The 16,823-nt window shown below is 53.0% G+C and overlaps 1 protein-coding gene across 1 annotated transcript in view; it reads right to left on the bottom strand.

Annotated features, from left to right (window-relative positions):
* LOC139266298 (coiled-coil domain-containing protein 50-like) overlaps nt 1–16,464 on the bottom strand; it is a 95,609-nt gene extending 79,145 nt beyond the window's left edge. Inside the window, exons 1-3 of the mRNA XM_070884120.1 lie at nt 16,333–16,464; nt 11,555–11,596; nt 9,134–9,238 (exon numbers count right to left, since the gene is read on the bottom strand). Of these exons, the coding sequence (XP_070740221.1) occupies nt 9,134–9,238; nt 11,555–11,596; nt 16,333–16,464 (279 nt within the window). The remainder of the gene's footprint in view (nt 1–9,133; nt 9,239–11,554; nt 11,597–16,332) is intronic.
* Between the last annotated feature and the right edge of the window lie 359 nt (nt 16,465–16,823).

The following is a 16,823-nucleotide window of genomic DNA, read 5'->3' as shown; positions in this document are numbered from 1 at the left end:
CCAGAGAACACTGGTGGTTGGCAAAAGAGGGGAGATGGGGAGACTTTTTTTTTTTATAAACACAGTTGTTGTGATCTGGAACGCACTGCCTGAAAGGGCGGTGGAAGCAGATTCAATAGCAACTTTCAAAAGAGAATTGGATGAACACTAGAAAAGGAAAAAGCTGCAGGACTATGGGGAAAGAGTGGAGGAGTGGGACTAATCAGATAGGTTTTCCAAAGAGCTGGCACAGAACAATGGGCCAAATGATTCTATAATTTTTCCCCATTGAGAAGTGCATCATTGGAATAAGGGGCACTCCACAGGTCAGTGATGCTGTGGACAGCTGGTTTTAAACAGCCAGTATGCTGGTGTGGACTCTGGGACTGTATCCAGAAACAAAGTGGGAACAATGAAACAAGCCAATAAATGATTATAGGAAGTACAGCACGTCTGAGTCTTCCTTGGAATAGCACAACAACCACAGCTGTGTAAACCAGATCACGGAGGGTGAATAGTGAATGATTATTTTTACCAGTTGGTGAATCGGTGATGGCACGGTCTCAGAACAAGCACGAGAATCGTTTGGGAGAAGTGGCGGTAGATTTTTATTTTTAATTACACAAAAGGATAGAGAAAGGATGTATCGAAGCTGAGACACTCACCACATTTAAGGGAGAATGAAAAATATTAAAGGTTACAGAGAATAAAAAAGAAATACGATAATAAGTAGCTCCCCGTTTGGGAGCTAGCGCCAGCTCCTCCTGCACTGAAATGTCAACACTTCTACCATCAGCTGGTGCTCTGATGGCTTATTAAAGAACTTGTATTTATATAGCACCGTTAACAGAGTAAAAAGTCCCACGGTGCTTTAAGCAGCACTTGCGTCTCAGTGACAGTCCGAGTCAGAAGGTCGTGGGTTCAAGCCCCACTCTAGGGGCCCAAGTTTCGAGCCGCGCCTAGAACGGCGCAGTCCCGACCTGGATGCCCGTTTTTCGCGCCACAAAGTGAGCCTCAAAAAAACCTCCGTATTCTCCACCTCCCTGCAGGTCCTCTGGCCCTCGGCGCAGCGCAGCAGGAGCTGTAGGGGGGCGGAGCCAGGTCCCTGCGTTGAAAACAGTGCCGGGAGCTCTGCACATGCGTGCTACAGTGGGCACGCATGTGCAGTAGCTCCAGGCGCCCGAAACTGTGTGGGAGGGGCCCGAAGCACGCATCCCCTAGCCCTGGCCCAATGGCCTCACTGGGGCTGCGTGAATAAGGCTCCTCCCACGGCCAGCTCCTGCTTCCTCCCGACTCACGCTCCTGCTTCCCCCCCCCTCCGGACCGGACCCGACCAGACTCCTGCTCCGCTCACCCGACTGCCGCTCCCGCTCCCCCCCCGGACCGGACCCGACTGCCGCTCCCGCTCTCCCCCGACTAGACCCGACCCGACTGCCGCTCCCCCTGACTGGACCCGATCCGACCTGACCTCCCCCCCTCCCCGACCTGACCTTCTCCCCCCCCCGCACCTCCCCGACCTCCCCCCCCGCACCTCCCCGACCTTCCCCCCCCACTCCCCTACCTTCCCCCCCCCACTCCCCGACCTGACCCTCCCCCCCCGACCTGACCTCCCCCCCCCCCCCACTCCCCGACCTGATCTCCCCCCACCACCCCGACCTGACCTCCCCCCTCCACACCCGACCTCTCCCCCCGTCCCCGACCTTCCCCCCCACCCCCTCCCCGACCTGACCACCTCCCCTCCCCCCACCCCCCCCTCCCCGACCTGACCTTCCCCCCCCCCCTCCCCGACCTGACCTCCTCCCCCCCCCCATCCCCCCCGACCTGACCTCCTCCCCCCCCCATCCCCCCCGACCTGACCTCCTCCCCCCCGACCTGACCTCCTCCCCCCCCATCCCCCCGACCTGACCTCCTCCCCCCCCATCCCCCCGACCTGACCTCCTCCCCCCCCATCCCCCCGACCTGACCTCCTCCCCCCCCATCCCCCCGACCTGACCTCCTCCCCCCCCCCATCCCCCCCGACCTGACCTCCCCCCACCCACCTCCCCGACCTGACCTCCCCCCTCCACACCCGACCTCTCCCCCCGTCCCCGACCTTCCCCCCCACCCCCTCCCCGACCTGACCACCTCCCCTCCCCCCACCCCCCCCTCCCCGACCTGACCTCCCCCACCCCCCCTCCCCGACCTGACCTTCCCCCCCCCCTCCCCGACCTGACGACCTTCCCCCCCCCCCATCCCCCCCGACCTGACCTCCTCCCCCCCCCCATCCCCCCCGACCTGACCTCCTCCCCCCCCCATCCCCCCCGACCTGACCTCCTCCCCCCCCCCATCCCCCCCGACCTGACCTCCTCCCCCCCATCCCCCCCGACCTGACCTCCTCCCCCCCATCCCCCCCGACCTGACCTCCTCCCCCCCCATCCCCCCGACCTGACCTCCTCCCCCCCCATCCCCCCCGACCTGACCTCCCCCCACCCACCTCCCCGACCTGACCTCCCCCCTCCCCGACCTTCCCCCACCCCCCCTCCCCGACCTTCCCCCAACCCCCCTCCCCGACCTTCCCCCAACCCCCTCCCCGACCTGACCTTCCCCCCCCCCACTCCCCGACCTGACCTTCCCCCCCCCCACTCCCCGACCTGACCTTCCCCCCCCCCACTCCCCGACCTGACCTTCCCCCCTCCCACTCCCCGACCTGACCTTTCCCCCCCCCCACTCCCCGACCTGACCTTCCCCCCCCCCCCCCACTCCCCGACCTGACCTCCCCCCCCCCACTCCCCGACCTGACCTTCCCCCCCCCACTCCCCGACCTGACCTTCCCCCCCCCACTCCCCGACCTGACCTTCCCCCCCCCCACTCCCCCGACCTTCCCCCCCCCACTCCCCGACCTGACCTTCCCCCCCCCCACTCCCCGACCTGACCTTCCCCCCCCCCCCACTCCCCGACCTGACCTTCCCCACCCCCCCACTCCCCGACCTGACCTTCCCCCCCCCCACTCCCCGACCTGACCTTCCCCCCCCCCCACTCCCCGACCTGACCTTCCCCCCCCCCCCACTCCCCGACCTGACCTCCTCCTCCCCCCCCCACTCCCCGACCTGACCTCCTCCTCCCCCCCCACTCCCCGACCTGACCTCCTCCTCCCCCCCCCACTCCCCGACCTGACCTCCTCCTCCCCCCCCCACTCCCCGACCTGACCTCCTCCTCCCCCCCCCCACTCCCCGACCTGACCTCCTCCCCCCCCCATCCCCCCCGACCTGACCTCCTCCCCCCCCATCCCCCCCGACCTGACCTCCTCCCCCCCCCATCCCCCCCGACCTGACCTCCTCCCCCCCATCCCCCCCGACCTGACCTCCTCCCCCCCCATCCCCCCCGACCTGACCTCCTCCCCCCCCCATCCCCCCCGACCTGACCTCCCCCCACCCACCTCCCCGACCTGACCTCCCCGACCTTCCCCCAACCCCCCTCCCCGACCTGACCTTCCCCCCCCCACTCCCCGACCTGACCTTCCCCCCCCCCCACTCCCCGACCTGACCTCCTCCTCCCCCCCCACTCCCCGACCTGACCTCCTCCTCCCCCCCCCACTCCCCGACCTGACCTCCTCCTCCCCCCCCCCACTCCCCGACCTGACCTCCTCCTCCCCCCCCACTCCCCGACCTGACCTCCTCCCCCCCCCATCCCCCCCGACCTGACCTCCTCCCCCCCCCATCCCCCCCGACCTGACCTCCTCCCCCCCCCATCCCCCCCGACCTGACCTCCTCCCCCCCCCCATCCCCCCCGACCTGACCTTCTCCCCCCCCATCCCCCCCGACCTGACCTCCCCCCACCCACCTCCCCGACCTGACCTCCCCCCTCCCCGACCTTCCCCCACCCCCCCTCCCCGACCTGACCTTCCCCCACCCCCCCTCCCCGACCTGACCTGCCCCCACCCCGACCTGACCTTCCCCCACCCAGACCTGACCTTCCCCCACCCCCCCGACCTGACCTTCCCCCACCCCCCCTCCCCGACCTTCCCTTCCCTCACCCCCCCTCCCCGACCTTCCCTTCCCTCACCCCCCCTCCCCGACCTTCCCCCACCCCCCCTCCCCGACCTGACTTTGCCCCCCCCTCCCCGACCTTCCCCCCACCTGACCTTCCCCCCCCCCGACCTGACCTGACCTTACCCCCCCCACCCCCCCCGACCTGACCTTGCCCCCCACCCCCACTCCCCGACCTTCCCTTCCCTCACCCCCCCTCCCCGACCTTCCCTTCCCTCACCCCCCCCGACCTGACTTTGCCCCCCCCTCCCCGACCTTCCCCCCACCTGACCTTCCACCCCCCCCCGACCTGACCTCCCCCCCCCCCCGACCTGACCTTCCCCCCCACCCCCACTCCCCGACCTGACCTTTACCCACCCCCCCTCCCCGACCTGACCTTCCCCCCACCCCGACCTGACCTTTCCCCCACCCCCACTCCCCGACCTGACCTTCCCCCACCCCGACCTGACTTTGCCCCCCCCTCCCCGACCTTCCCCCCGACCTGACCTCCACCCCCCCCGACCTGACCTTCCCCCCCCCCCCCAACCTCCCCCCCACCCCGACCTGACCTTCCCCCCCACCCCGACTTGACCTCCCCCCTCACCCTCCCCGACCTGACCTCCCCCCCCCACACCCGACCTCTCCTCCCCCCCCGACCTTCCCCCCCCCCAACCCCTCCCCGACCTGACCTTCCCCCCCCCCACCCCTCCCGACCTTTCCCCCCCACTCCCCGACCTGACCTTCCCCCCCCTCCACCCGACCTCCCCCCCGCCTTCCCGACCTGACCTCCCCCCCCCGCCTCCCCGACCTGACCTCCCCCCCCCCGCCTCCCCGACCTGACCTCCCCCCCCCGCCTCCCCGACCTGAACGCCCCCCCCCGCCTCCCCGACCTGACCTCTCCCCCCCGCCTCCCCGACCTGACCTCCCCCCCCCGCCTCCCCGACCTGAACTCCCCCCCCCTCCCCCCCTCCCCGACCTGACCCGAACCTCCCTCCCTCCCCCTGACCCGACCCAACGCCACCTACCTGTAAATCTGGTGCTGGGGACGGGCCCGGCCCGAAGTCTCGGGCCCGACGGCAAACCGCTGCCTGAAAGGCCTGCCTGAAGCACTTTCACACAGGTAGGAACATGGTTTATTCTTTTCTTTGCTTATAAATTTTTATTCAGGTTGGATTTATTTGTATAATATTTGTATAAGTATAACTAAGGATTTATTGTAGAATTTAATGACTTCCCTTCCCCCCCCCCCCCCCCCCTCGTTCCCGACGCCTAATTTGTAACTTGCGCCTGATTTTTTTAATGTGTGGACAAGGTTTTTTCAAGCGTACAAAAATCTTCACTTACTCAATTCTAAGTTAGTTTGGAGTACGTTTTCACTGTGGAAACTTTCAAATCAGGCGTCAGTGGCCGGACACGCCCCCTTTTGGAAAAAAATTCTGTTCCAAAGTGAAACTGTTCTACCTAACTAGAACTGCAGAAAACTAAATGTGGAGAATTCCGATTTCTAAGATACTCCGTTCTACACCAGTTGCTCCTAAAAATCAGGAGCAAATCATGTGGAAACTTGGGCCTAGGAGTCAGCACATTTCAGTATAGTACTGAGTGAGTGTTGCACTGTCGGAGGAGCCATCACTTGGAGACGACGTCAAACCCAGGCCCCGTCTGCCGGTTGAGATGGATGTAAATCATTCCATGCTACTATTCAAAGAAATAAAGGGAAGTTCTCCCATTGCCCTGGTCACAATCTCATCCCTAAACCAACAAAACAAATTAACTGCTTATTTATCTCATTGCTGCTTGCAAGAGCATCCTGCGCACAAATCGGTTGCTGCCTTTGCCGACACAACAGTGACTACACTTCTGTGAAATGTTATCCCGACTCTCCAGTCACTGGTTTGCAATGAAGCCACTGGTACCAGCTTGGACATTGTCAATCTGCCGTTTCTTTAATTGCTGCTCACTCCACAATAGACATCCAGCAAAGGAAAGTAGATCACCTATAAAACAAACCCAATGGCACACAGAGGAACCTGGGTGAGGGCCACAGATCTGCGATAAGTTCCAAGGTTGAAAGATTGGGAAAGAGGACAGAAGAAAGAAGAGAGACTTAAGAACATAAGAAATAGGAGCAGTAGGCAATATGGCCCCTCGAGCCTACTCCATCAGTCAATAAGATCATGGCTGATCTGATCCTGGACTCAGCTCCACTTCCCTGCTCGCTCCCATAACCACTTATCGCTCAAAAATCTTCCTCTCTGCCTTAAATATATTCAATGACCTAGCCTCCACAGCTCTCTGGGGCAGAGAATTCCACAGATTTACAACCCTCAGAGAAGAAATTGCTCCTCATCTCAATTTTAAATGGCAGCCCCTCACTGAGACTATGTCCCCTAGTTTTAGTTTCCCCTATGAGTGGAAATATCCTCTCTGCCCTCTCATTACAGAAACATAGAAATTTACAGCGCAGAAGGAGGCCATTTCAGCCCATCACGTCCGCGTCGGCCGACAAAGCCACACAGCCCTCGGTCAGTAGCCCTGAAGGTTACATATAAACCCACGTACAATGGCGGACAGGTAAAGAGCTTCCGGCCCAACCAGTCCACTCCCTACAACTGCGATACCCCATGTATTACAGCCAATGATCGTATTGAATGGTGGAGCAGGCTCAAGCGGCCATATGGCCTACTCCTGCTCCTGTTTCCTATATTCTTATGGGAGGAGGCTCGTGTAGAGCATAAACACCAACATAGACCTGTTGAGCCAAATGCCTTGTGCTACAAAATTCGATGTAGCCACATCTGAATTTCACGTGTGAATGTATTGGACAACACGGTCCTCGGGTACAGTTCCAACCATCAGTATGTCGCCAGCACTCTGGGATACATTTTGCAATCATTCTAAATTGCACAGCTGTCGAAGGTTTGGCACCAACAGTGCTTTGCCATTTTCCAAGATGCAGTTCCAGCACATGAACAATAAAAAGACAGCCAAACTTGCATTTGTATAGCGTCTTTCACGACCTCAATGTCCCAAAGCGCTTTACAGACAATGAAGTAATGTTGAAGTGTGGTTACTGTTGTAATACAAGAAACGCCATTTTGGAGCGTGGGCAGGAATATCGGCAGGGCCAAGGTACAGAGGAGTGCGAAGGTCAGGGTGGATGAGCGGCGAGTGTTTGTGGCAAGATACGGTGAATGTTTATGGCGGAGGAGCGGCGAGAGATCTTGGCGGAGGTGCGACAGATGAGGGTACGAGGCCCAGAAGAGGCGAGGGCCCATGGGCAGCACGGGCCAGCCCACACTGCGATGTGTGCGCGCGCTAGGTCTGTGCAACAGAGCAGGTCTCCAGACGTCCTGGTTTACCCTTGCCACTAGATAAAGGCCTAGCTCTGTCAAGCCCGTGTGGTGGCTGGTGTGCAACGATCACCACACGTTAAAAAAATTCACGCAGGCATCTTCCATCCCTCAATTGGAGTTCAGGACTGGAACATCGGGTCCCTCATCGAAACACCTGTGAACTCGTGGAAGCAAGTCATCCTCGTTCGAGGGACCGCCTATGATGATAACGATGGCAACATTTTACACCCCACCCCACCCGGAGCCATGTGATCTCCTGGGAGAGGCAAAAGATAAAAGCTCAGGCCAATTGGGGAAAAGAAATCTGGGAAAATTTCTCTCCGACCCACCCAGGCGATCGAAACTAGTCCAGGAGATCACTCTGGCAGTATTAGATTCCATGATGTACTTACCATCGTATTTGCGCCAGCCAACAAGAGATTATCCAGTCTAATCCCACTTACCAGCTCTAGGTTCCTAACCCTGGAGGTTACGGCACTTCAAGTGCCGATCCAAGCAACTTTTAAATGCGGTGAGAGTATCTGCCTCTACCTCCTTTCCAGGCAGTGACTTCCAGACCCCCACAACCCTCTGCGTGAAGAAACTTCCCCTCAAATCCCCACTAAACCTTCCACCAACCACCTTAAACCTATGCCCCTCCCCCCCCCTCGTAATAGACCGCTCCACCAAGGGAAATAGGCCCTTGCTATCCACGATATCCAGGCCCCTCAAAATTTTATACACCTTAATGAGGTCTCCTCTCAGCCTCCTCTGTTCCAAGGAGAACAAATCCAGTCTATCCAATCTGGCCTCACAGCTAAGATTCTCCATTCCAGGCAGCATCCTCGTAAGTTTCCTCTGCGCCCTCTCCAATGCCATCACATCCTTCCTATAATACGGTGACCAGAACTGCACACAGTATTCCAGCTGTGGCCTAACCAGTGTATTATACAATTTAGGCATAACCTCCCTGCTCTTGTATTCAATGCCTCGGCCAATAAAGGCAAGCATTCCGTATGCCTTCTTAACCATCTTATCTACCTGGCCTGCCACTTTCAGGGATCTGTGGACAAGCACTCCAAGGTCCCTTTGTTCATTTACCCTATTAAGTGGCCGACTACTTAATGTATATACCCTTTCCTTATCAACCACACAGCCAATTTTAGTGTTGTCTGCAAACTTCTTAATCATACTCCCTATATTCAAATCTAAATTGTTGATATATACTACAAAAAGCAAAGGACCACGTACTGAGCCCTGCGGAACCCCACTAGAAACATCCAGTCACAAAAACATCCATCAGCGATTACCCTTTGCTTCCTACCTCTGAGCCAATTTTGGATCCAACTTGCCACTTTGCCCTGGATTCCATGGGTTTTTACCTTTGTGACCAGTCTGCACGTAGGACCTTATCAAAAGTTTTGCTAAAGTCCATGTACACTACATCATACGCACTGCCCTCATCAACCATCCTGGTTACCTCCTCAAAAAATTAAATCAGGTTAGTCAGACACGATCTTTCCTTAACAAATCCATGCTGAATGTCCCCGATTAATCCTTGCCTTTCTAAATGTAGATTTATCCTGCTCAAGGATTTTTTCCAATAATTTTCCCACCAGAGGTTAGGCTGACAGGCCTGTAATTACTCGGCCTTTCCCTTTCTCCCTTCTTAAACAAAGGTACCACATTTGCAGTCCTCCAGCACCATGCCTGAATCCAAAGAGGACTGGAAAATGATGGTCAAAGCCTCTACTATTTCCTCTTTTGCTTCATTCAACAGCCTGGGATGCATTTCATCTGGGCTTGGGGACTTACCACTTTCAAAGCCGCTAAACTCTTTAATACCTCCCCTCTCACTATGTTTATTTCATCCAGAATTTCACACTCCTCCTCAATAGCAGTATCTGCATTGCCCCTTTTCTTTGTGAAAACAGACGCAAAGTATTCATTAAGAACCATACCAACATCTTCCGCCTCCACACACACATTACCCTAATAGTCCTTACCCTTTCTTTACTTATTCTCTTGCTCTTAACGTATTTATAGAATTATCTTTTATATTTCGATAAGATCACCTCTCATTCTTCTGAACTCCCATGAGTATAGGCCCAACCTATCTTCATAAGTCAATCCCCTCATCTCCGGAATCAACCTAGTGAACCTTCTCTGAACAGCGTCCAATGCAAGTATATCCTTCCTTAAATACAGAGACCAAAACTGTATGCAGTACTCCAGGTGTGGCCTCACCAATACCCTGTACAGTAGTAGCAGGACTTCTTACATTTCTATAACGTCTTTCAAAACCACCAGACATCTCAAAGCGCTTTACAGCCAATGAAGTACTTTTAGAGTGAAGTCACTGTTGCGTTGTGGGAAATACGACAGTCAATTTGCGCACAGCAAACTCCCACACCAGCAATGTGATAATGACCAGATCAACTATTTTTGTTACATTGATGGAAGGATAAATATTGTCCACCGGGATAACTCCCCTGCTCTCCTTCGAAATAGTGCCATGAGATCTTTTACGTCCATCTGAGAGAGCAGACGGGGCTCAGTTTAACGTCTCATCTGAAAAACGGCACCTCCGACAGTGCAGCACTCCCTCAGCATTATACTGGAGTGTCTGCCTAGATTTGTGTGCTCAAGTCCCTGGAGTGGGATTTGAACCCACAATCTTCTGACTCAGAGGTGAGTGTGCTACACACAGCCATAGCTGATACAATTAGTGGTTAGACAATGCCAAACTTGGCTTCTAAAAGTCTGTACAACTTAAAATTAGAGCTATGTCCTTCAGGACTGAGATCAGGAAGCACTTCTTCACACAAAAGGTGGTGGAAATCTGGAACTCTCTTACTCATGGGTTGTGGTTGCTGGAGGTCCATTGGAGCTTTCAGGACTGGGATCGATAAGATTTTTGTTGGGTAAGGGTATCGAGGGATATGGAGCAAAGGTGGGTAAAGAGTTGAGGTGCAGATTGGCGATAATCTAATTGAATGGCGGAACAGGCTCGAGAGACTGAATGGCCTCCTCCTGTTCCCGTCTTTCTACAAGCTGCATAGGAAGACCGAGGAAGTCAAGAAGTTCCATCTTTAAGGTACTGGGAAAAGAATAAATTAAAAGTACCAGGCAATGTGGCAAGTCTTGATTTCAGCACAGGATTTATGAAGCAAAAGAGGGGGCATGACGGTGTATGTGGATCTGAGTGGGATGAAGAGGGAGAGTACAGAGCACGAACTGTAGTGATATCCATGAGACACACAAAAAATGAAAAGCAAAGCTGAAGGTTAACGCGAGAGAAAGATTGCCGCGGAACTGGTAAAAGCTGCTTCCCTCGTTGTGAAATGTTAAATTCACCAGAAATCAAAATATGATTTTCGGCTTCTCAGTGAGGCTGCTGTCTAAGAGCAAAGGACAGCAAGCCAAGCCACCTTGCACACAGTGAGTAACATTAATCTCAAGAGACCAAACACATCCATTCAGTGGCTTTCAAAAACAGAATCTATCATGGTTTACAAGTCTCGTCCAAAACAGCCCCAGCACATCCAAGCCACAGTGATTAAGGAAGAGATGCAGTCATCAACTGTGAGCCACACGAGCAGGTGCGAGGCCAGGGCTGCTTTCAGTGAGATGTTGCCAGAGATTTTGCCAAGTCCAATAGCAACAACAACACCAACGTGTATTTATATAGTGCCTTTAACGTAGTCAAATGTCCCAAGGCGCTTCATAGGAATATTATATAAAAAATGACACCGAACCACAAAAGTAGAAATTAGCACAGGTGACCAAAAGTTTGGTCAAAGAGGTAGGTTTTAAGGAGCGTCTTGAAGGAGGAAAGAGAGATAGAGAGGCGCAGCGGTTTAGGCAGGGAGTTCGAGAGCTTTGGGCCCAGGCAACAGAAGGCACGGCCACCAATGGTTGAGCGATTATCATCAGGGTACTCAAGGGGGCAGAATTGGAGGAGCACATACATCTGGGGGGTTTGTGGGGCTGGAGGGGAATCTTTCACCCACTCGAAGCGTGGAGAAACACCCAGCAGAACCAGGATATATCTTGGCCTTGCTGAACGTGGGTTGTGTGGCGAGTGCAGTGATCCACACAGCACTGAAGTACAGGTGGTTACAGTCTGGTGGCAAGAATACCTGGCGATGAATTAAAGCCGTGTTTACATTGCATGCAATCGCTGCTCGAGCCGCTAACTCCTGGTGTGCAAGTCCTGGACACCCACCCACAAACCCCAGACTTGCTGGTGACAGCTGCCAAGGGACTCTTTTCCAGCTAAAAAAAGAAAATCCAGCAAGATTATTTGGAGATTTTGGCAGGTTCACGAGCTCAGTACATCAGGTGCCAGCAGCACTGGCATGGCACTTTGGCCAATAACAAACCAGCTTAAAACAAAACAACCACTGGCTTATAATGGTTTCAGTGTGACCTTCCCTTAGCTAACCCTGTCCGATGCACCAATGAAACTTCAGCGGTAATTTTAATCAACTCATTGGCCACAATTGTCAACTAATTGTTGAAAGAAAGACTTGTATTTCTACAGAGCCTTTCAAATCCTCAGGATGTCCCAAAGCCAATAAAGTACGTTTGAAGTGTAGTCACCGTTGTGATGTAGGAAACGCGGCAGCCAACATGCGCACAGCAAGCTCCCACATACCGCAATGTGATAACAAAAACAAATTATCTGGTCATTATATTGATCGAGTGATAAATATTGACCAGGACACCAAGGATAACTTCCCAGCTCTTCTTCAAAATAGTGCCGTGGGATCTTTTATGTCCGCCTGAGGGGGCCTCGGTCCAACATCTCATCCGAAAGGTGGCACCTCAGACAGTACTGCCCCTCCGACAGTGCGGCGCTCCCCCAGGACTGCCCCTCCGACAGTGCGGCACTCCCTGGAATGTCAGCCAAGATTTTGTGCTCTAGTCTCTGGAGTGGGGCTTGAATCCACAACCGTCTGACTCAGGAGGCAAGTGTGCTACTATTGAGCTATGGCTGGGATGACACCCAATCACATAGCCTAGCCCTCAATCGCGGCCGTACGAGTACAGTCCAGTACTGCACATGCTTTGATCTGCTGCATCTGGTCAGCTACCAAAGACAATGACATCACTGTTGGAGAGGCACCGGTTAACTATCAGTTAGTTACCGGATGCCCGATTTAAGCTTTCGATTTCTCAATGTCAGCAGTGCACATATGCAGTGCTGTCACTCGGTTATTTCTTGTACTGGTACCAATATGCTATAGAAAAAAATCTCAAGACTCATTGATTTAATGTTGTGAGAGCACTATGCTTATGCAACACTTAATTTACCTGTAAAGTGCTCCAACATTAACTTGCATGTGCACCACGCCTTTATCACATTAAATAATACCACAGTTCTTTAAAGGCGCAACAACAACTTGTATTGATGGTAAAACAAATCAAGACGCTTCACTGGAGCGTTACAAAACAAAATGTGACACTGAGCCACACAAGGAGATATTAGGGCAGATGACCGAAAGTTTGGTCAGAGGTAGGTTTTAGTGGTGAGGCAATGCCAAGCTTGGCTTCTAAAAGTCTATACAATCTTAGAATTAGAGCTAGGTCCTTCAGGACTGAGATCAGGAAGCACTTCTTCACACAAAGGGTGGTAGAAATCTAGAACTCCCTCACTCAAACAGGTTGTGGTTGCTGGAGCATCTTAAAGCAAGAGGGCGGGTGAGAGGGTAGAGAGGTTTAGGGAAAGAATTCCAGAGCTTGGGGCCGAGGCAGCTGAAGGCACGGCCACCAATGGGGGAGCGATTAAAATTAGCGATGCGCAAGAGAGCAGAATTTGAGGAGTGCAGATACCTCGGAGGGGTGTTGGACTGGAGGAGATTACACAGATAGGGAGGAGCGAGGCCATGGGAGGGATTTGAACTCAAGGATGAAAATTTTTAAATCGAGACGTTGCCGGACCGGAAGCCAATGTAAGTCAGCAAGTACAGGAGTGATGGGTGAACTGGACTTGGTGCAAATTAGGACAGGGGCAGCAGAGTTTTAGATGAGCTGATGTTTATGGAGTGTAGAATGTGGGAGGCCAGCTAGGAGTGCACTGGAATAATCAAGTCTAGAGGTAACAAAAGCACGGATGAGGCAAAGGAAGCAGACAATAAGCAGAAGAATTAAGGAAGGTGACCAAAGGCATGATCAAACAAAAGATTTTGAAGAAGTTTTTCAAGGTGGATACAGAGGTAGCAAGGCAGAGGTGTTGAGTCACTGAGTGTAGGGCCTCAATAGATAAAAGATTTGCCACTGAGAAGGTGGAATGGAAGCTGAAGGGATGCAAAGGAAGTCGGAGCTGGAATGGTAGGGAGCATGCACTGGCGGATGGGATTGAAGAGTTTTGAAAGAGCAAATAAAGAGAAGTTGTTTCCAATGGCAGAAGGCTCGGTAACCAGAGGGCACCGACCTAAGCCGATTGGCAAAAGAACCAGAGGCAACATGAGGAAAAACTTTTTCACACAGGTTGTGGAATGCACTGACTGATGGGGAGCTGGACACAGATTCAATAGTAGCCTTCAAAAGGGAATTGGATAAATACTTGAAGGAGAAAAAAATTGCAGGGATATGGGGAAAGAGCGGGGGAGTGGGACTGACTGGATTGCACTTTGTAAGAGCCGGCACAGACTCGATGGGCAAATGGTCTCCTTCTATGCTGTGCTGTGCCATTCGATGATTCTATAAGGAGACTGCACACTGATGACACCCAGCTCTACCTCACTACCACTTCTCTCGACCCTCCACGGTCTCTAAATGGTCAGACTGCTTGTCCGACATCCAGTCCTGGATGATCAGAAATGGTATCTCATCAGTCAGTCATAGGCAGTCCCTTGTGTTGAGGATGACTTGCTTCCACGTCAAAAAGGGAATGAGTTCACAGGTGTTTCAATGAAGGACCGAATATTCCAGGTCACGAACTATATCTTCAGGGGTGGAAGATGTCTGTGCGTGGAAATTAACAACATGGTGTGGCCGTTGCACACCAGCCACCACACGGGTTTGATAGAGCTAGGTCTTGGTCCAGTGGCAAGGATTAACCAAGATGACTAGAGACCAGTTCTGCTGCACGGGCCTAGTATGCACACATATTGCAGTGTGGGCTGGCCCATGCTGCCCTGGGCCCTCCGGTCCCCAGGACTGGGTAGATGCACTGCTACTGACTGACTAATCCAAAGTTCAATCCCTGGGAGTGTTAAATTAACTGAACTCATCCAGGGCACCAAGAAAAACACTGCAATTGCCTTCAGTGCCTCTGGTCTAGAGGAGATGGGGAACTCAGCCAGGGTGCCTGTTCACCAGCTAATAAATCCTCCTGGAAATTTCATGGAATTGAATTCACTGGTATTGTTGATATGCTGACCTCAACTTCTAATATCGTATATAACTTAAAGCAACACTGATTGCAACCCATGTGGGCCAACAGTCAGGCCAACTGTGCTGACCACAACTGTCTGAAAAGTGACGGATTAACAGCTATCTGATGCTAACCGCAACCGCCCTTCTATTATCTAAAAATAAGGTGGACACCTGATTGTAACAGGAATGACTATTAATACTGTAAGATTAATGTTGTACGATGGAATGTTCTAGAGATGGGAGGAGATATTACACAATGTGTCATTTGTGTATAAATATCTATAAACTGCTGTATCAATTTGGAGAAGCTTGGCTACAGACAGAAAGCAGGCTATCTCCCCACGTGTGCGAATAAAGACTGTTTGAACTCGCATTGGAACGTTTCACTATGTTAAAAGTTCAATATAAATACAAGTTGTTGTTGAGGTTGCAGAGATTTGGGGGGGGAGGGGGGTGTGGGGAGAGGAGGGGGAGATGGAGGGGGAGCACAGGGAAAGAGGGAACCTTTTAGAGATTTGTTAACAAGGACCAAGGTTTTGAATTGAATGATTTGGGGAACCAGTGGCGGATGGTGAGGACAGGAGTGTGTGGAGAGCAGGACTTGGGGTGAGACTGGTGCCATGGGCAGTGTTTTAGACAAGTATTGTGGGGCGTGGGAGAGCACAAGACAACAATGGGAGAAGAGGACGAATCTTCACTTTCTTTTCAATCCCTAAATACCGTATACTTCAGAGCAGGAGTTCACTACTTCAGCACGAGAGTCAGAGTGGATTTAGGATTACAGAATTTTACAGCGCACACGGAGGCCATTCAGCCCATTGTGTCTGGCCAGCTCTCTGACAGTGCTATCCTTGCCCCATTCCCAACACCTTCCAACATTTTCTTTTTAGAAATATTGATCCCCTTCCTTTTTAAAAAAAAAAATTTGGATTCTGTTTTCTCCACTGTCCCCGATAGGGCAATCAGTGTCCTAACAACCCACTGCATTAAAAAAAAATCTCTCCCTTTATTCTTCAGTGTGTCTTAAATTGACACTCCAGCTGTATCTGCTCACTGACCAGTGCAAATAGTTAGTCATTATTTGACTCATCAAAATCCTTTATAATTCTGATCGCCTCCATCAGATCTCTTAACCTCTGTGCTCTAATGAAAAGAGCCCCAGTTTCTTTAGACTCCTATAGCCTCTCATCCCTGGGATCATCTTTGTAAATCCCTGCACCCGCTCCACGGCCCCGCTATATCTCCGAAAGCAGCGCATCTAAAAACTCGACACAATATTCCCAACAATGCCAGGTTTTAATTTCAAACTTTCCCCACAACTTCACGGATATACCTGATGGACAGTAACTATGTCTATCGCCCGCACTCACTCAACGCAGGACGGGTTGAAAGGTATGAAACAGCACACTTCAGGTTCCTTTCGTCAATTCAATTACAGAGAGAGACTAGAAAAGCAGATTGGGTGACCGCTTTCCAGAACAGCTCCGTTCAGTCCACAAGCGTGACCCCGAGCTTCCGGTCGCCTGTCACTTTAATTCTCCACTCCATTCCCACTCTGACTGCTCCGTCTTCGGCCTCTTACACTGTTCCAATGAAGCTCAACGCAAGTTCGAGGAACACCACCTCACCTTGCGTTTAGGCACTTTACCGTCTTTTCGACTCAACGTCGAGTTCAACCATTTCAGACCATAACCTCTGCCCCGATTTTTGTTTTTCTGTTTTTTTTCTCTTTCCCATGGCAGCTGTTGATGATCCTGCATCGTTTGTTTCCTAACTTGCCCCATTACCATCTCCTTTTGTCATTTAATCTCTCTTGCCTGCCACTCTATCAGACCTACCCTTTTGTTCTTTCCTCCCCTCTCACCTTTTCCCTGCCCCTGCACTTGCTTAAAAACCTGCTACATCGCTAACTTTTTCCAGTTCTGAGGGTCAGCAACCTGAAACTTTAACTGTTTCTTGCTCCACGGATACTGCCTGATCTGCTGAGTATTTCCTGCATTTTCTGTTTTTATTTCAGATTTCCAGCATCCGCAGTATTTTGCTTTTGTACTAGAAAAGCTGGGGTTGCTCTCCTTAGAGCACAGAAGATTAAGGGGAGATTTAATAGTGGTGTTCAAAA

The sequence above is a fragment of the Pristiophorus japonicus genome, chromosome 6, assembly GCF_044704955.1.
Source record: "Pristiophorus japonicus isolate sPriJap1 chromosome 6, sPriJap1.hap1, whole genome shotgun sequence".
In the NCBI taxonomy this organism is placed as follows: domain Eukaryota; kingdom Metazoa; phylum Chordata; class Chondrichthyes; family Pristiophoridae; genus Pristiophorus; species Pristiophorus japonicus.
The sequence above is the reverse complement of the archived record's forward strand: the minus strand, read 5'-3'. Positions and strand labels throughout refer to the sequence as shown.